Here is a 20,579-nt window from a genome sequence, read left to right on the forward strand (position 1 = left end):
CTTAAAATACCCATTCCCACAGTACTTTCATCCAGCAGGATCAGTTACAATCACTGGGTGTGTATTGGCTCAAAAGGACCCACCTACAATGTTTTATCAATCCACTGTCCATTTGTGAGTTATTTAAATCCAGTTGAAACAATTTTTGATCCCACCCATGGGTACTACCCAGCATCACAATGACTTGTGTCCTAGTGTTTAGAAGGGCAAAAAGACTTGGCAACCACAATTGCTATCAGATCCCTGACAAAGATTCTAATTGGGAGAATGGAGGTTTATCTACCTAATATTGATAGTGTGTCTGCCTTTTTTGTTCACACTGATGTGTGTGAGTTTCACTTAAAATTGTTGCCACTCTAGTGCATTTTAATTTTGTACAATCATTGAGGTAAACCTTAGAGAAAAAAATACAAATACATGGAACTTTCTGAAAAGAAAAGGACATTTAGGGCACAAAGAAAACAGTTTCTACAAAGAGGAAATGTTAAAAAATAACGCTGATACCAATCCTAAGTGAAAATAAAAAGACCCTTCTACCTGGAAATTTGAAAACCTATTACATAATTCTATAGTGAAAGGAGTACTACAAACAAAGAATTCCTGAAAAATAATGAAAACTATATCCGAATCTAAAGCAGTATATAGGAAAATTTGTAGCTTTAACATCTATATCAAAAATGAAAGGAATGTAAATAAATTCCTAAATCAAATAACCAGAAAAAACAAACCAAGAGAGCATAAGAGAAGAAATGATAAAAACAGAATTAGGTGACTAGAGAACTTCCCTGGTGGTTCAGTTGGTAAAGAATCCACTTGCAATGCAGGAGACATGGGTTTGATCCCTGGGTCAGGCAGATCCCTTGGAGAAAGAAATGACAACCCACTCCAGTATTCTTGCCTGGGAAATCCTATGGATAGAGAAGCCTGGCTGGCTACAGTCCATGGGGTTGCAAGAGTTGGACATGGCTTAGTGACTAAACCACCAGGTGAATAGAAAAATTGAAATAAAATCCTGGTTTCTTGAAAAACTAACAAATCACTGGCTAATTTATTTAAGGTAAATAAAGGAAGAAAACACAAAAGTAAAAAATGAGAACAAGAAAGAATGACTAACAATGCAGAGGGAAAATGAAAATAAATTCTATGCAGATAAATCTGAAAACCTACATGATACGATTTTTTTGGAAAATACGGTTATTAGAATCAACCTCCATAGAAAGAGAAAGCTTAAATAGAACAACTTTAAAACAGAGAAAGTTATCAAGCAATTGTTCACACACACACAAAACCCAACAACCAAAAATGAAACCAGGCAAATAGTTTCACAGGAGAATTTTACCAAACTTTTAGTCTAGATGGTCTCAAAGTTACATAGATTGTTTTAGAGCATAGAAGATTAGAACTTCCAAATTCTTTTTACAAAACAAGTATAACATTGATACCCGAACTTGATAAAGATAATAAAAATAAATACAAGTACTCATGCAAATATCTTAATATACTATACTAGTAGTGAATAGACTCAAACCACATGTGAAGAAAATGATACCCACACCCACATGGAGTTTACATCAGAGATGCAAAATAAATCAATATGAAATCTATCAATTCACTCCCAAGGAAATAGATTAATATCTTAGGAAATCTCTCTTAATAGTATTCACTATATTAATGAGTCTAAAGAGAAAAGTCATATTATTTTCTCCATAGATGCTGAAAAAAAACTTTGGATAAAACAAAACCCATCCTCAAAACATCTCTCTAAAATGGGAGCTGTGTCAGGTTTGTGAAATTATAGAAAAATTCCTTATTTGTGTTACTAGTGCTATGTTCCATGTGCAATAAATTTGATTTCCCCCCACAACTTGTTTGCATGAAGCACAGGTAGGTTTCTGTAACAACCCAAGTGGGCCATTTTAAAAAAGGTAACTGTAGGTTTTACTAACTGCAAGATCAGACCAGTGCTGCCAAAGTTGGGACTAAAGTTCAGCAGAGATTATCTGGGATCTCTGAAACCAAATTATTTTACCTGAAATTGGTGAAAAAAAAACTCTTCCAAAGAAAAAAAGGTGGATGAATATTTACCACAAATATATCTCCATTTACACATGATAACATGGTATATGTAACATTATATGTGTGTATGTGTGTGCATGATCACATGTGGGTGTGTGTTTGTGTGTAAAATTGTAAAAGCTAGCCATTTACCTAATGGAAAAACACTGAAGGCATTCTCAGTAAGGTCAAGAAATAGACAAGAATGCCCACTATCTTGACAACTATTATATTGTTCTGAAAGTATTAGCCAATACTATTGTACAACAGAAAACAGTTAAGACACATTAGAACTGTAAAAGAGAAGAAGCTTTCCTATTTTTAGATGATCTGATAGAATACCTGGAAATCCCAGATAATCAATGATAAAGCTAACTCAATAGAATTATTCATCAAGGTAGAAGAATATAAGATTAACATACAACAGCTTTTATATACAAAAATAATGACCAATTAGAAGATATATAATGGAAGGAAGACCAGCAAAAAGATAAAATACAATGAAGAAACATACAAAAATTTTTTCAAAACCTATATAAACTATAAAACACTACTGAACGACACAAATCTGACTTAAACAGGTGGAAAGATATTCCTTGTTCTTGGCTGATAGCTCAACACTATTGAGATGCTGCTGCTGTTACTGCGGCTGCTGCTGCTGCTGCTAAGTCGCTTCAGTCGTGTCCGACTCTGTGCGACCCCATAGACGGCAGCCCACCAGGCTCCCCCGTCCCTGGGATTCTCCAGGCAAGAATACTGAAGTGGGTTGCTGTTTCCTTCTCCAATGCATGAAAGTGAAAAGTGAAAGTGAAGTCACTCAGTCATGTCTGACTCTTAGCGACCCCATGGACTGGAGCCTACCAGGCTCCTCCATCCATGGGATTTTCCAGGCAAGAGTACTGAAGTGGGGTGCCACTGCCTTCTCCGATTGAGATGCTAGCTCTACTTAATTTAATTTATAAACAATGCAGCCCCCTCAAGCTACAAGCTTTTTTATGGAGCTAAGCAAGTTGCTAAAAAGTTCATGTGGAAATATAAACAAGAAATAGCTAGAAAAATACTGAAAAGAGCTAGAAATAGCTAGAAAAATACTGAAAAGAGCTATAAGTGGGGACTGATGCTACTGCTAAGTCGCTTCAGTCATGTCCGACTCTGTGTGACCCCATAGACGGCAGCCCACCAGGGTGGGGGCAGTGGGGACTAGCACTACAGAAATTAAAACTTACTATGAGGTCTCTATGGGGCTTCCCAGGTGGTGCCAGTGGTAAAGAACCCACCTGCCAATGCAGTAGACATTAGAGATGTGGGTTTAATCCCTGGGTCAGGAAAATCCCCTGGAGGGGGGCATGGCAACCTACTCCAGTATTCTTGTCATGGAGAATGCCCTGGACAAAGGAGCCTGGAAAACTACAGTCCATAGGGTTGAAAGAGTCAGACATGGACTGAAGCAACTTAACACACACACACACAAAGACTCTATAATGAAAAGAGTGAGGTACTGGCAAATAAACAGACCAAAAGAGTGAAATATGAAGTCTCAAAATAGACCCAAATATATACACAGAAATTTTGTATTTGATAAAAGTAGTATTGCAAACTACTGGGAAAATATTTATTTAGCTAAATTGTGCTGGGACAATTGGAAAAAAATAAACTTGGAAAAAATTAAATGAATTCCATACAACATACATAAGAATAAACTCCAAATGAAGCAGAGGTCCAAATGGAAACAATAAACTCTACAAGACCTAGAAGATAATATGGGTGAATTTCTCTATAACTTGGCTTCCTTTCAACTATGACTGAAAATCCAGATACAATAAAAAAGATTTATAGATATATAGATATATTGTAGATAAAAAACAATAAATGGAGCAAAATGCTAATAGTCGGTAAAAGTCTAGATAAAGAATATATAGACACACATATATATTTATATATTCTTTACCAGATTTTCATGTATTTATATATGTATACATTGTGTTTTGAAATATTTTTACAATTTTAAGTTTGAAATAGTTTATAAAGTTTTTTAAATTTCAAAAAAGTATGCATTGTACCAACTAATATTTACAAATGTATAAAATTACTTGTATAATCTAAATGATATAGATATATAAATACACATTCATAAACATGCATGTTCCAAAGGAGTAAATGGCTATTTTAAGCAGGTGTGATTTTAGATATTTTTATGCATTATCTTTTTTACTTCTTTATATTTCCTTTCATGAGCCATTTATTTCAGCATAAGAGGATAAATAATAATTTTGTTCTTTAAAAGTTTCTCAAAGCATTGCTTATGGTAGTGAAAAAATGGAAATAATCTAAATGGACACAAATAGGTGAATGACTATGATAAAAATGACAAGTAATAAAATTAAGCAATGAAAACAGATACTTGTTCTTATTTTAAAGGTTGATCAATTATTCAGAATTATTTTGGCATTGTATAGCAATAAAATCTTACTTCTGAAACTGCAATTGTTAAAAATAATTTAAAAATAACTTTGGTTTTTCTAAACATACATTGAGGGCTTCCCTGGTTGCTCAGTGGTAACAAATCCACCTGCCAACGCAGGAGATGCAGGTTTGATCCCTGGTCTGGGAAGATCCCAAATGCTGTGGAGCAATTACGCCCCTGGGCCACAACTACTGAGCCTGAATTTTCACAAACCACACACACTTTATGTAACCACCCCCAAGATCAAGAACTACATTACTAGCACAACAGACCCACAAAATAAACTTTTTTTTATACGCAGTAGGTGTTTGTTTAGATTTACGCACATCTTAGACCTTTTCTTTGCTCACTATTTCTTTTGGCAGATAGCCCTTCTTTCTAGGATTATTTTTCTTTATACCAAAGTATATTTTTCAGAGTTCCTTTACTAGGGGTCTGTTGTTAATAGCAAATTTTCAGTTTTGTTAAAAATATCTTAAATGCATCTTTACTCTTGAAAGTTAGTTTTAAACTTTTTACTTCTAGTGTTAGTGTTAGCCACTCAGTCATGCCTGACTCTGTGACCCCATGGACTGCATCCCACCAGGCTCCTCTGTCCATGAGATTTTTCAGGCAAGGATACTAGAGTGGATTGCCATTTCCTTCTCCAGGGGATCTTCCCACCCCAGAGATCAAACCTTTGTCTCCTGCACTGCAGGCAGATTCTTTACCGACTGAGCTACAAGGTTTTAGTTCTAGGTAGACAGTTATTTTCTCTTGTGTATGTGTCAGTTGCTCAGTCGTGTCCGACTCTTTGCAACCCCATGGCCTGTAGCCCACCAGGCTCCTCTGTCCATCGAATTCTCCAGGCAAGAATACTGGAGTGGGTTGTCACGCCCTTTTCCATTTTTTTTTTTTTTCTCTTAGTACTTTGAAGATAATAATTCTCTGTTCCTGGCTTTCATTGTTGCTGATGTGAAATCAGTTGTTAATATATCTCCTGTTAATAAACATTTTGGTTTTTCTTTCTGGATGTTTTGGAAACAACTGTGTGTTTGTGTTTTGAAGTTTCACTACAATGTGTTCAGGTATGCATTTCTTTTCAATTATCCTGCTTGAGGCTTCCTCAATCTAAGAATTTAGCCATTATTTCTCTAAATTTTGCCTTACCCCCACTTTCTCTACTGTACTTCTGTGCGTGCGTGTGTGCTTAGTTGCTAAGTCACGTCCGACTTTGCAACCCTGTGGACTGTAGCCCGCCAGGCTCCTCTGTCCATGGGATTTTCTCAAACAAGAATACTGGTGTGTGCTGCCATTTCCTTCTTCAGGGGACCTTACTGACCTGGTACCCTTCTAGATCTCCCATTTGACATAACTAGAACATTCTTACTCTGACATCTTTGTCTCTTAACCTACCTTTTTACATTTTCTCTTTGCTTGTCTATGTTGCATTTTAAGTAATTTCCCATTCACTGATTTTCTTTGCAGTTGTCTACTCTTCTGTTTAACTCATCCACTCTTCCTAATTAAAGATGTTCTGTTTTTAATTTTTAGAAGTTCTATTTTGTTCTTGTTTTTAGAAAATTTATGGCTGATTTCAATTGTCCCTGGTTCTTTTATCATATCTTAAATAATCTTAGCTTTTAAATGTATTGAAGATAGTTATTTGCATTTGCTTCTGCCTGGCACTATCAAGCCAAGCACATTTTTAAACTGTTTTTTTTAGGCTGGAGCTGTCTCATACCATTTGAGCAGAACTAATTCTAGCCCTAAATTGGTATGAGCATGAGGACTGGTCATTTCTGCCTTCAAAAAATCTTTAGCTTTTCCACCAACCTAACCATACATTAGAAATTATTGATAACTATATTTTATCTGGTTTTTTAATGTGACTTCATATGGGAGGGTGTCCTTGTGAATCTAACCTGCCATATTGTTCAATATTTTATTTTACTGCTCTATTCAGGCACTATTATAACATAGACCCAATGACTGAAGGTTATATTAGAAATATATCTATCACATATTATAGTATCTATATTTGAATAGCAGAAAAGACAACTTCCCTTCATTGTTCTAAATTATCTTGGGTCTTTTTAGACACCTATTATTTCATATGTTTTAGAATCTATTGTCAAAATAAAAAGTATTTGTAGGGTCTTGATGGGCAATGTACATACATATACTACGTATATAATGGAGAGAGAGAATCTGTGTTTAAAATTTGGTTATTTATAATATTTAATCTATCTTACATTTCTGGTTAATATTTTCCTTAAGTTTTTTTTCATAATTAAAAGATTTTTTTTCTGTTATAGTTTCTATTTAATTATCTTGGGATTACTAGTTATTTTCAAAAACATATTGTTTTTGATATCCACTTTGTACAAATGGCTTAATAGTTTTAAGGATTTTTTGGTCATTGCATGCAAGACTGCCAAAAACAAACAATAAAGTATTAAGTGCCTCAATTAATGGCTTATTTTCAAAATACCAATAGTACAAGGATCATTTCTACTTTTCAGCCTGGGCAGCCCTGGAGGAGAAAATGCCAATTGCTCTTCTTTTTCCTTAATGTTTATAAAATAAATAAAATTACAGTGGTTCCTGAAGCAAACAAGCAAAAAAAGTCGAAATGAATTTTTTCTAGGAATTCAACACTTCTATTTAGAATCTACATGTTTTATGCTTCATTAAACATAGCTCTATTACTAATCATTTTCACCAAGAACATACACAGCTATCCCTTTCTAGGGTTGCTCTCCCAATTAACAAAAATCCACCCCAGCCTCTACACTTGCCCACCCCTCCCCTCTGCATGACAGTTGCATCTCAACAAACAAAAATACTGCAGAACGCTGAGAGGCATGCCACATTTCTGAAATGACATCAACTTAGAATCCTTCAAAGTTCAGAAACTATTTTTTTTCTTTTTTCATCAAGTATGTCACCACCACATATCCATCCTCTTGTGTCTTGTACATTTTAGTAGTTAGAGCTCAGCAAAATAGTCTTTGGATGGCATCACCGACTCAATGGACATGAGTGAGTAAACTCTGGGAGTTGGCAATGGACAGGGAGGCCTGGCGTGCTGCAGTCCATGGGGTCACAAAGAGTCGGACGCCACTGAACTGAACTGAAAATATTCCTCGAATGTTTACTGGGAGGCATTGAGGATGGAGTCAGGAGTTCTAGGATTAACTCTGTGTTGTGTGCTGTACTTAGTCGCTCAGTCGTTTCCGACTCTTTGAGAGCCCATGGACTGTAGTCTGTCAGGCACCTCTGTCCACGAGAATTCTCCAGGCAAGAATACTGGAGTGGGTTACTATGCCCTCCTCCAGGAGATCTTCCCAACCCAGGTATCGAACCCAAGTCTCCCGTATTGCAGGCGGATCCTTTACCATCTCAGCCACCAGGGAAACCCAAAAATACCGCAGTGGGTAGGCTATCCCTTCTTCAGGGGATCTTCCCCACCCAGGAGTCGAACTGGAGTCTCCTTCATTACCGGCGGTTTCTTTACCAGCGGAGCAACCAGGGAAGCCCAGGATTAACTCTAAAACCCATAAATAGAATAAAATAAGATAAATTACACACATGTGTGAACACGTGAGCACTACGCATTTTTCTCTTAAAAGATTTTCTTTTTAACCTCAAGAACCTTATTTTGGCTCCCCAAACACTGATTTCCCTCAACAGTCATTCAGAAAACAAGACTTAGAGTCAAAGCATATATGTAGAAATAACTTTTTTGCTAGAGGATTATAATTGCAATATGAGACAGGAGATCCCAAAGGAACCTGAGACACTGCCTTGCCCTGATTTGGACGAAAGACCCAGGCGATTAGTGAAAAACGTTTCCTGCATCCCTCGGGTGTGTGTAGCTGGAGCGGTCTCCCAGAAAGTAACCGCAGACACCACTGCGGTCAACCAGCATTTGCAGTCACCAGCGCAGCATCGTAAATGGTTTCTCCTACCCGCCGGCCGGCGCTCCCTAGTAAACTGACTGCCTCCAGCCCTCCGAACCAACCCCCGGTTTCCTGGGTTACTGGCCTCCGCGCTCCTCCCAAGTTCTCCTCAGAGAGACGGCGATCTTACGTTCTCGGCGCGTGACGCAGCACGCTTTGGTATAAATACGTGCGGCCGGCCCCCTATTTCTCTCTCATCGCGCGGCAGGCTTCAAGATGGCGCCGGTGAGTGTTCGTGTTGCCGGGAGTGAGCTGATTTTCGCCAGTTGTAGATGAGTTTTGTAGCTGGCGAGTTGAGATCGTCTAATTTTAGGCAGAGGAAGGATAAAAATGGGAACTTCGGTTAGGAACACAAGCAGAACGTTAAGATTGTGAGGGGTTTTTTTCTTAACTGCTGTCGACTGCCATGCGGTCTTGTGGATTTCGAGGTAGGCCCGAATTGGCTTACCATGGTTGGTCGTGGCAGCGCAGGGAACGAAGAGGAGGCAGGACGGTGAACGGGGTTAGTGGGACAGCCTTTGGGCCATTACTTTTTTTTTTTTTATCTCGCGCCTGATAACGCCGATGATACCCTGTTTGTTTCCACTAGGAAGCGACGGTGGGTAATGCGGCAGGTCTAATGGCTTTGCCAGGCGGAGTGAGAGAGCTGAGGCACTCAATTTCCCGGGATAGCCGCGGTTGCAGAAGTTTCAGAGAACTTAAAAAGTTAGAGAAGAGGGTTTCTTCATTATCTCACGATAAAAGTTTTTAAAATGGTGAAAGCCAAAACTCTTAAGTGAATGTAAAAGTGGCGTTTTTCAAAATTTTTACTTAATAAATAAGGGAACCAGTACCTAAAGCCGGTTAAAGAGCTTTAAAGCCATCCAAAGAGCATTTGAAATGTTAGGGTAAAACTGCATTTCTAAACCTAATTAATACTCAGAGGTATAAATTGCCCAGTCAAGTCCAGCTCCTAGTATTCTTTTCTACCAGTTTCAGTTAAGTCGCTCAGTCGTGTCCGACTCTTTGCGACCCCATGGACTGCAGCACGCCAGGCTTTCCTGTCATCACTAACTCCAGGAGCTTGCTCAGACAAATGTCCTTCGAGTCGGTGATGCCATCCAACCATCTCATCCTCTGTTGTTCCCTTCTCCTGCCTTCAGTCTTTTCCCAGCATCAGGGTCTTTTCCAATGAGTCAGTTCTTCACATCAGGTGGCCAGAGTAATGGAGCTTCAGTATGAATATTCAGGACTGATTTCTTTTAGCATTGTTTGGTTAGATCTTGCAGTCCAAGAGACTCTAAAGAATTTTCTCCAGCACCACAGTTTAAAAGCATAAATTCTTTAGCGCTCAGCTTTCTTTATGGTCCAACTCTCACATCTATACATGACTACTGGAAAAACCATAGATTGTTTCAAAGTTTGGATAAAAATTTTTGACACAAATATGTTTTTTTAAAAAGCAGAACAGATTAAAGGAATATCCCATTCTGGCTTGCAGCTGAGCTTCGGCTAAGTGGTAGGCTACCTGATTCCCCACCTGCAGAGGGGGTGGCAGTAGTAAAGACATACCTGGTAATTTGAAATTGAACATGTACCCTCTGGAAAATAAAAGCCCACAAAACTTAGTCTTGATAATTTGAGGGGGGAAAAAATGGACCTAATTAGAAGTTCTGATCAAGCTCTGGGTAACTTGTTTAAAGGAGGTTGATTCTCTTAATTTTTTCCATTTAAAAAATAGGATTCTTGGGAATCTTCTGGTGAAGGAAACCATAGGTCACCATGTACTTTGAGATTTCTTGAATTTTGCAGTTGTGAAACACTTACATGATGAACAAGGGAAATTTCCAGTGGATTTCATGAAACTTGGTTTTTAACCAAGTTAACGAGTGTACTCCCTTACTCATAGCCAGGTTAGAAAAACTTGGGGTGTAGAATTTTGCACTGTTTCATACATATATAGCCTCATTGTACATCTCTGCACTGATATAGGGTTTTGATTTTACATGTGAATAAATTGTTGTAGAGAGCCATACTTACATTAACGTTTCTGTAGAAGAAAGACAAGAAGCCTAAGAAGTCAACCTGGAAGTTTAATTTGGATCTTACTCATCCAGTAGAAGATGGAATTTTTGATTCGGGAAATTTTGTAAGTATCACTCTACTCAGCTTGGTTTTATCATTTTAGTAGAATTTCTAATAATTAATTATATAATCTTGGATTTTAACCTAATCTCTGTTCCTAGGGTACCTTCCCTAGTGAATATCTAGGGTTTTCTTCCCTAGTGTGGCATTTTTTTTGTTTTAAAATAGGAACAGTTTCTGCGGGAGAAGGTTAAAGTAAATGGAAAAACTGGAAATCTTGGGAATGTGGTTCACATTGAACGCTTCAAGAATAAAATCATAGTCGTTTCTGAGAAACAGTTCTCTAAAAGGTTGGTATGTGTTTTCCATCGTGTTTTGTTTAAACAGTGTTGGGTACTGTAATATTACAATGTGTTTGAAGAAACATGTCTGTTGTGTAGTACAGGAGTAGTGTCCTAGCTTCTAATAGAAGCAGCCAATCAAAGGTAAATTTCTCTAATGTTCATCCTGTGGCCAGTTTTCATTCATTAAAATTTTCTTGACAGATAGTAAATATTAATACTTCGTAATGACAGCACTGTTTGTTACTGCATAGCCTAGCAGTGAACCAAACACTAGGTAGCCACCCCCAAGGAACTTAAATTTAAGCATAGAAGAGAGATAATGAAATGCAGTAATGTAAGTAGTTGGTAAGAGCCGTGCGTAAGTGCATAAAAAAAGTTGATGTTTAAAGTGGTCAGGGAAAGCTTCATCTAAATGAAATACAGTAGTGAGCCAAAGACTTAGGAGCCTGTGGTGGTAGTACATATTAGCTATGGTTGTGAATTAATCACTAGGGATTTGGAGATGAAGTATCTGTCCCCAAGATTCTTATGGACATGCAGATAACTGTTATAAATGCAATATTGTAATTGCTGCATTGAAGGTAGAGATTGGGATAGCAGGAGTTTGCAGAGAACCTGAGAGTAAGCTTAGTGTTGCCAGTGGAATGAGATTCCTAACGGGGGAGCAACATTGACAGAGGGCAGGGAGGCTTGAGAGGAATGCGTAGGAGTTCAGAATTGTAAAATGTAAAGGGAGAGTGATTGGAATAATGAAATCAGGCCACGCTGAAAGCTTTTTTTATAAGGACTGCACCACATGCAGGTTTTAAGACTGGATAATCTTGAGCTTGTGAATAAGATTCAGCCCTGTTGACAGGTTGCCTCTTGTTGATCCAAGATGGGATTGAAATTAGGGAGATTGGTGGTGAAGAGAATGTTGATACTGGCATGTAACATTTGAAGAATGAGATCATATTGTTTAATTTAAAAATCTAATGTCGCAGTAAGACTGAAGAGGAAGCTACTATTACTGCTATCCTTTATATTAGTCTCCATATAAAGTTTATTGTGAGGGTGGGGGAGAATAAGGGTTTTGTTGTAGGGCATAAATTGATACTAATTGGGGTTGAGAGTGCTACCTTATATCCCTAGCAGCCTTGCTCAATATTTAGTACAAATGAAATAATTAGAGGGAACTAGGAACACAGAAGATGGATATGACAGTGCATCTTATATAGGCCTTTATGTAGTAAGTATTATATGTAATGAAATTTATTTTTATTTTAAAGGTATTTGAAGTACCTTACCAAGAAATACCTTAAAAAGAACAATCTTCGTGATTGGCTTCGTGTGGTTGCATCTGACAAGGAGACTTATGAGCTTCGTTACTTCCAGATTAGTCAAGATGAAGATGAATCTGAGTCTGAGGACTAGATGATGCCATCCTTCACAGGGCTTTGCTTGCTAATAAAACTAATTACACATACAAAAGAAAGAAACATCTTGAAATGGACCTTTAGCTTATCAGTGAATAAAAAACATTACTCTGTATGTTAAACATTCTATTTAAGTGTATGCTGTTTATATAGTGCTGGCTTTCCTTTAATACTTTTTTATATTTTTATTGGAGTGTAGTTGATTTACAATGTTGTGTTAGTTTCAGGTATATAGCAAAGTGAATGAGTTATACATAGATATCCACTCGTTCTTCTGTCATATAGACCATTACAGAGTATTGAGTAGAGTTCCCTGTGCTATACAGTTTTTTAGTTATATGCTAAGTTGCTTCACTTGTGTCCAGCTATCTGCAAACCCATGGACTGTAGCCTGCCAGTCTCCTCTGTCCATGGGATTCTCCAGGCAAGAATACTGGAGTGGGTTGCCATTTCCTACTCTTACCTGTTTTATGTGTAGTAGTGTGTACATGCCAGTGTCAATCTCCCAATGTATCCTTCTCCCCCGTATCCCCTGGTAATAAGTTTGCTGCATCTGACTTCCATTTTGTAAATAAGCCTTTGTCCACCTCCCCCCCGCCCCAAATACTTTGTATAAGCAATATTTAAATAGCTTATAGCTAGTGGAATTTCAGGATTTATCTAATGTACTGTAAAACAGATGTCCTCAAGTTAAAAGTATATAGCAAAAACACAATTGGGTGTAATTATATAATAAAATATTTAGATTTGATCAACCGTATCTTTGTACAATGTGTAAAAGAATCCTGATTGCCTACAGTTCTTACACATAAGTGCTCAGTATTGAATCACTCCTGCCTTTTGCTTCAGGGGAACACTTCCCTAATGAGTTGAGCATGGTACTATAAACCAGATTCCCTGTTGATCATGATCCAGGTGCCTTGTGGGCACTAGAAACAAAACCTTTGAAGGATTTGAATCTGAGCTCTTACCCACTAAATCTGCTTGTATGTTCTTTGAATAATTAGAATTCCCTCAACTAGTTGGAATCTCTCAACCTCCGTACTAATCATTCAGAAAATGTTGGTCTTCTGTTGCTTGAAACTCAGTGGACAGACCCTTTCTCCCAAATAAAGCAACCCTTGAGAGCTCTTGAAGCAGTCAGTTCAGTCGCTCAGTCGTGTCCCCGTGAATTGCAGCACGCTAGGCCTAACTGTCCACCAACCCCTGGAGTTCACCCAAACTCATGTCCATCAACTGATGCCATCCAGCCATCTCATCCTCTCTCGTCCCCTTCTCCTGCCCTCAGTCCCTCCCAGCATCAGAGTCTTTTCCAGTGAGTCAGTTCTTTGCATGAGGTGGCCAAAGTATTGGACCTTCAGCTTTAGCATCAGTCCTTCCAATGAACACCCGGGACTGATCTTTAGAATGGACTGGTTGGGTCTCCTTGCAGTCCAAGGGACTCTCAAGAGTCTTCTCCAACACCACAATTCAAAAGCATCAATTCGGGGCTCAGCTTTCTTCACAGTCCAACTCTCACATCCATACATGACCACTGGAAAAACCATAGCCTTGACTAGACGGACCTTTGTTGGCAAAGTAATGTCTCTGCTTTTGAATATGCTATCTAGGTTGGTCATAACTTTTCTTCCAAAGAGTAAGCAAGCGTCTTTTAATTTCATGGTTGCAGTCACCATCCGCAGTGATTTTGGAGCCCCAAAAAATAAAGTCTGACACTGTTTCCCCATCTATTTCCCATGAAGTGATGGGACCAGATGCCATGATCTTAGTTTTCTGAATGTTGAGCTTTAAGCCAACTTTTCCACTCTCTTTTCACTTTCATCAAGAGGCTCTTTAGTTCCTCTTCACTTTCTTTAAGCAGAATGGTTAACAATCTCCAAATTGTAGATGAGAATTAATGGAAGGGAGGTACTAGAGCCATATCTTCTACTGGTCCCAGGGTGGTGGTAGTACCTCAGGTACTTAGATGGGCCATGAATCCTAATGCCAGTAGAATAGTGTTGCCAGATTTTGACTATTCCAACTGAATATAGATGTGTGTGTAATTGGTTTTGGGAGTGTTAAATGTTTTCATTCTATTAAGAGCTTTAAGTACTCACCAAAGTTAACACAGCCACTCCTCCCTTAACTCTGCCCCATTTGAATTGTTCATGTTTTTCATCAACATCCTACTGTGTGCTTGCTTTGTTGGGCATGGTGGATGCATTGAAGTAAAAACAGCCTGCTTTCAGGTATTGTGAGGGAAACTGACCACATGGTGAGGAAAATTGCATTAAAGTATAACAAAGGGAGAAGGCAATGGCACCCCACTCCAATACTCCTGCCTGGAAAGTCCCATGGATGGAGGAGCCTGGAGGGCTGCAGTCCATGGGATCGCTGAGGGTTGGACACGACTGAGCAACTTCACTTTCACTTTTCACTTTCATGCATTGGAGAAGGAAATGGCAACCCACTCCAGTGTTCTTGCCTGGAGAATCCCAGGGAAGCCTGGTGGGCTGCCGTCTATGGGGTCACACAGTGTCAGACACGACTGAAGTGACTTGGCAGCAGCGTAACAAAGGGGTTTTAAAAGAGTTTGATGTGGTCAAGGGAAGGAAGTGAGGAAGTATTTGAGCTGACCTAAAACAGGCAAAGTCAACTCTGGATAAAGAGAAAAGGGTGTTTCAGGCAGAGGGAACAGCATAGGTAAAATTCTCAGGACATTGGGGGTCTGGTTGGCATACCATTCATCTGAGAAGAATCTGGAAAGTTAAGTAGAAGCCAGCCCATGTAGGACAGAAGTTGATGCCTCCTTTTAATCGAGAGCTATGGGAAAGTGCTGAATTTTAAGTAGTGGGTAATGAGAATCCAATGAGGTAAGCATTTTGAAAAAGATCAGTGGCTGCTTTATGAAGACTGGTTGTTAGTGGGGGTCATATTGGATGCTTCCCAGGTAGCTCAACTGGTAAAAGAATCCACCTGCAATGCAGGAGACCTCAGTTGGATTCCTGGGTTGGGAAGATCCCCTGGAGAAGGGAGAGACTACCCACTCTGGTATTCTTGGGCTTCCCTAGTGGCCCAGACGGTAAAGAATCCACCTGCATTGCTGGAGACCTGGGTTTGATCCCTGAGTTGGGAAGATCCTTTGGAGGAGGGCATGGCAACCCACTCCAGTATTCTTGCCTAGAGAATCCCCAGGGACAGAGGAGCCTGGTGGGCTACAGTCCATGGGGTTGCAAAGAGTCAGATACGACTGAACAACTAAGCACATATTGGGTGCAAGGATACAGGAGGCTTATGGCTAGATCCTTGATGGTAGAGAAGAGTGAGGTGTTGGAGATGGGCAAGTAGATGATTTAGGGATTTTTCAGAGGATAAAATTTTGAGGACTTGGTGATGGACATTGGTGGAATGGGAGAAATGTCAAGGGTGACATACAGTGGGCTTAGATGGTGGCGTTTGCTGAGTTTGGTTACAGTGGAAGAAGTAGGTTTAGGCCATGCTGAATTTGAGGTCCAGAAAGTGTCAAGTATGAACTTGAATATAGTACAGGTTTAGTACAGGTATAGTACAGATAACCTGCTTGTCTTCTGCAAGAAAAGTAGTAAAGAAAACAGTGGACATGGGTGAAATTGCCTATGGAGAGCGCAGGGTGAGGATAAAGTATTGCAAACACCAACTGCCTCCTTATTTCTCTCCTAATCTTTCAGAAACAATTAATTTAACTTTTGATCCTGTATGCTGGAACTTGGATATTTTGCCAAGTAAGATACATATGCCTTTAAGGAGTTGGCAAGTTAGTTGAGATAAGCACATTCACTTAACATTTTTTTGAGAAAAGCTGCATGCTAGAACTGCTGATAGTAGTGCTCACTCAGTCCTGTCCGACGCTTTGTGACCCCATGGACTGTAGCCCATCAGGCTCCTCTGTCCGTGGGATTCTCCAGGCAAGAATACTGGAGTGGGTTGCCATTTCCTCCCCATGGAATCTTCTGACCCAAGGACTGAACCGTACTGAAGTACAAAATAGACATTTGTTTTTTGAAGCTTATACTCAAGTGGAGGAAGATAGTAACATGTATGATTGTTGTTTTCATTGTTGTTTAGTCCCTAAGTCATGTCCAACTCTACTGTGACCCCATGGACTCTAACCTGCCAGGCTCCCCTGTCCATGGGACTTCCCAGGCAAGAATACTGGAGTTAACAGCCTTTTCCTCCTCCAGGGAATCTTCCTGACCCAGGGATCCAGCCCACGTCTCCAGCATTGCAGGCAGATTCTTTACCACTAGTGCCACCTGGGAAGCCCCAGAATGTTTGGTACGTAGTGGTAAATTTTATGAAGAAAAATCAGAGATAAAAAATGTAGGGAGGATGGCTTGTTGAATTTGTCAATAAGGTCAGGAAAGGGTTAACTGAGAAAAGCTTAAGTGAGGAAAGACCTAAAGAAGCTAGGGTCCAACCAGATACCTGGGGGGACACATCCAGGCACAGAGAGTAACAGAACAAAGGCTCTGAAACAGGAGTGCCTCTGGTATTAATACAAGCAGGGAGGAACAGGGAGGCCTCTGAGCTGAGCTGTGTGTGGTGGAGAATAGTGCTTAGTCACTCAGTCGTGTCCAACTCTTTGCAACCCCATGGACTTTAGCCCGTCTGGCTCCTCTGTCAATGGGATTCTTCAGGCAAGAATATTGGAGTGGGTTGCCATGCCATCGTTCAGGGGATCTTCCCAAACTAGGGATTGAACCCAGGTCTCTTGCATTGCAGGAGGATTCTTTACCAGCTGAGCCACCAAGGAAGCCCCTGGTGGAGAGTAGGATGAGGTGAAATTAGAAACGAAGTGGTATATGTGTTGGAATGGGGGTGGTGGGCAGGAATATAGATGAGAGTGTGTTAATTCCATTATGGCAAGGTGGCTTAAATGGTAAAGCATTTGCCTGCAATTCAAGAGACCCAGCTTCAATACCTGGGCTGGGTCAGGAAGATTCCTTGGAAGACAGAATAGCTACCCACTCCAGTATTCTTGCCTGGAGAATCCCATGGACTGAGGAGCTTGGTGGGCTACACTCCATGGGGTCGCAGAGTCGGACATGACTGAGCAACTAACACTTTCCTTATACCATTATCATATCTATAATAAATTAACAATATTTTCTTATATTATTCAGTGTCCAGTCAGTGTTTAAGTTTCCACAGATAACTTTTCACCTGAGCAAATCAGGGTTATAATATGGTCCATGTGTTGCAATTAATTGATTTCTTTAAAATCTCCTTTAGAGTTTTCTCTCTGTCTCTGCCTCTCTCTCTCTTGCCCTGCCAATTTATTTGTTGACCTAACTAGATCCTTTGTCCTATAGAATTTCCCACAATCTGGATTTTCCTGATTCCTCATCCCCCAGCCTCAGTATGATCATGGCCTCCGGTCCCATCACTTCATGGGAAATAGATGGGGAAACAGTGGAAACAGTGTCAGACTTGATTTTTCTGGGCTCCAAAATCACTGCAGATGGTGACTGCAGCCATGAAATTAAAAGACGCTTACTCCTTGGAAGGAAAGTTATGACCAACCTAGATAGCATATTCAAAAGCAGAGACATTACTTTGCCAACAAAGGTTCATTTAGTCAAGGCTATGGTTTTTCCTGTGGTCATGTATGGATGTGAGAGTTGGACTGTGAAGAAGGCTGAGCACCGAGGAATTGATGCTTTTGAACTGTGGTGTTGGAGAAGACTCTTGAGAGTCCCTTGGACTGCAAGGAGATCCAACCAGTCCATTCTAAAGATCAGTCCTGGGTGTTCATTGGAAGGACTGATGCTAAAGCTGAAACTCCAGTACTTTGGCCACCTCATGCAAAGAGTTGACTCATTGGAAAAGACTCTGATACTGGGAGGGATTAGGGGCAGGAGGAGAAGGGGACGACAGAGGATGAGATGGCTGGATGGCATCACTGACTCGATGGACATGAGTCTGAGTGAACTCCGGGAGTTGGTGATGGACGGGAAGGCCTGGCGTGCTGCGATTCATGGGGTTGCAAAGAGTCGGACACGACTGAGCGACTCATCTGATCTGATCTGATCTGAGCCTCAGTACTATCATCTAACAAAGTCCTCTGGCCACTGTGTTAGAGGTACTCTTTACTACTGCTTTGGTCATTATTTCTAGACCTTTTCAGTGAACAGAGCAAGAAAATACACTTTTCTTTTTCAAGAAAAAATACTTTAATGAATTAACACTGATTAAATAATACAAATCTAACACAAATTCAGGATAACAGGATTTTGGTAACCTCATCTATTGTATAACCATGTTTCCTTTTTCCAGGCTGAAAATGTCAATGTCACCAGCGCCAGTACTCATTCGCTTTACCTTACAGTCCACACATAATAGTCTCAAAAAAGCAGTAGCAATACTACTGCCTATAACACGACGACTCTGCAGTTTAGGGTTGTTTTGCAGTTCTTTGTGTCCTCATGATATATCCACTATGAATGAACAAAGCCCTGTGTTTTAAAGTCAGTGGAGATGATTCATTGCTGTATGGCTAGGACACAGATTTGATCCATGGGTTCATTTGTTTCATTTTACTTTTGATTTTAAAAGTTTGCTTAAAATCTTTTTATGTTTTATATTTCTGTAAAGTATTTACAAGGCTTCAAAGTCCAAAACAAAGTATGTTTAAAGAAGTCTAACTCCTGTATTAGTCCCCTTTATTCTGTTTCCTCCTCTCCCCTGCAGATAGCCATTTAAAAAGGCTATTATGATCAGTTGTTGTTGTTTAGTCTCTCAGTTGTGTCCAGCTCCTTGTGACCTATGGACTGTAGGCTCCCCGCCAGGCCCCACTGTCCATGGGATTTCCTAGGCAAGAATACTGCTGTGGGTTGCCATTTCCTTTTCCAGGGGATCTTCCCAACCCAAGATTGAACCTCCGTCTCCTACATTGCTGGTAGATGCTTTACTGCTATGCCATCATTTCAGTTCAGTCGCTGTCGTGTCCGACTCTTTGCAATCCCATGAATCACAGCCCGCCAGGCCTCCCTGTCCATCACCAACTCCCAGAGTTCACTCAAACTCACGTCCATCGAGTCAGTGATGCCATCTAGCCATCTCTTCCTCTGTCGTCCCCTTCTCCTCCTGCCCCCAATCCCTCCCAGCATCAGAATCTTTTCCAATGAGTCAACTCTTCGCATGAGGTAGCCAAAGTATTGGACTTTCAGCTTCAGCATCGGTCCTTCCAAAGAACACCCAGGATTGATCTTTAGAATGGACTGGTTGGATCTCCTTGCAGTCCAAGGGACTCTCAAGAGTCTTCTCCAACACCACAGTTCAAAAGCATCAATTCTTCGGCGCTCAGCTTTCCTCACAGTCCAACTCTCACATCCATACATGACCACAGGAAAAACCATAGCCTTGACTAAATGAACCTTTGTTGGCAAAGTAATGTCTCTGCTTTTGAATATGTCATCTAGGTTGGTCATAACTTTCCTTCCAAGGAGTAAGCGTCTTTTAATTTCATGGCTGCAGTCACCATCTGCAGTGATTTTGGAGCCCCCCAAAAATAAAGTCTGACACTGTTCACTGTTTCCCCATCTATTTCCCATGAAGTGATGGGAACAGATGCCATGATCTTCGTTTTCTGAATGATGAGCTTTAAGCCAACTTTTTCATTCTCCACTTTCACTTTCGTCAAAAGGCTTTTTAGTTCCTCTTCACTTTCTGCCATAAGGGTGGTGTCATCTGCATATCTGAGGTTATTGATATTTCTCCCAGCAATCTTGATTCCAGCTTGTGTTTCTTTCAGCCCAGCATTTCTCATGATGTACCCTGCATATGAGTTAAATAAGCAGGGTGACAATATACAGCCTTGATGTACTCCTTTTCCTATTTGAAACCAGTCTGTTGTTCCATGTCCAGTTATAACTATTGCTTCTTGACTTGCATATAGGTTTCTCAAGAGGCAGATCAGGTGGTCTGGTATTCCCATCTCTTGAAGAATTTTCCAGTTTATTGTGATCCACACAGTCAAAGGCTTTGGCATAGTCAATAAAGCAGAAATAGATGTTTTTCTGGAACTCTCTTGCTTTTTCCATGTTCCAGCAGATGTTGGCAATTTGATCTCTGGTTCCTCTGCCTTTTCTAAAACCAGCTTGAACATCTGGAAGTTCACAGTTCACGTATTGCTGAAGCCTGGCTTGGAGAATTTTGAGCATTACTTTACTAGCATGTGAGATGAGTGCAATTGTGTGGTAGTTTGAGCATTCTTTGGCATTGCCTTTCTTTGGGGTTGGAACGAAAACTGACCTTTTCCAGTCCTGTGGCC

General features: G+C 40.0%; 1 protein-coding gene across 2 annotated transcripts; it reads left to right on the forward strand.

Annotated features, from left to right (window-relative positions):
• Positions 1 to 8,539: 8,539 nt before the first annotated feature.
• On the forward strand, positions 8,540 to 12,401 carry RPL22L1 (ribosomal protein L22 like 1). 2 transcript variants are annotated; one of them, XM_055569087.1, is made up of 4 exons: positions 8,540 to 8,688; positions 10,499 to 10,591; positions 10,756 to 10,877; positions 12,140 to 12,401. In XM_055569087.1, the coding sequence occupies exons 1-4, from the start codon at positions 8,680 to 8,682 to the stop codon at positions 12,282 to 12,284; spliced, it is 369 nt and encodes a 122-aa protein (XP_055425062.1). In that variant the 5' UTR covers positions 8,540 to 8,679; the 3' UTR covers positions 12,285 to 12,401. The 2 variants fall into 2 exon arrangements, with proteins under 2 accessions (XP_055425062.1, XP_055425060.1); XM_055569085.1 differs by lacking the exon at positions 8,540 to 8,688 and adding an exon at positions 8,855 to 8,965.
• The last annotated feature ends 8,178 nt before the right edge of the window (positions 12,402 to 20,579 follow it).

This window comes from Bubalus kerabau, chromosome 2 (assembly GCF_029407905.1).
Source record: "Bubalus kerabau isolate K-KA32 ecotype Philippines breed swamp buffalo chromosome 2, PCC_UOA_SB_1v2, whole genome shotgun sequence".
Lineage (NCBI taxonomy): Eukaryota > Metazoa > Chordata > Mammalia > Artiodactyla > Bovidae > Bubalus > Bubalus kerabau.

What these genes read in the sequence shown, in the direction of transcription:
- RPL22L1 (XM_055569085.1), top strand. Translation starts at nt 8,870, where the DNA reads ATGCGGTCTTGTGGATTTCGAGGTAGGCCCGAATTGGCTTACCATGGT. An exon ending in TTTTTGATTCGGGAAATTTT is followed by an intron (nt 10,592 to 10,755) that starts GTAAGTATCACT and finishes GTTTTAAAATAG; the next exon opens with GAACAGTTTCTGCGGGAGAA. An exon ending in GAGAAACAGTTCTCTAAAAG is followed by an intron (nt 10,878 to 12,139) that starts GTTGGTATGTGT and finishes TTTATTTTAAAG; the next exon opens with GTATTTGAAGTACCTTACCA.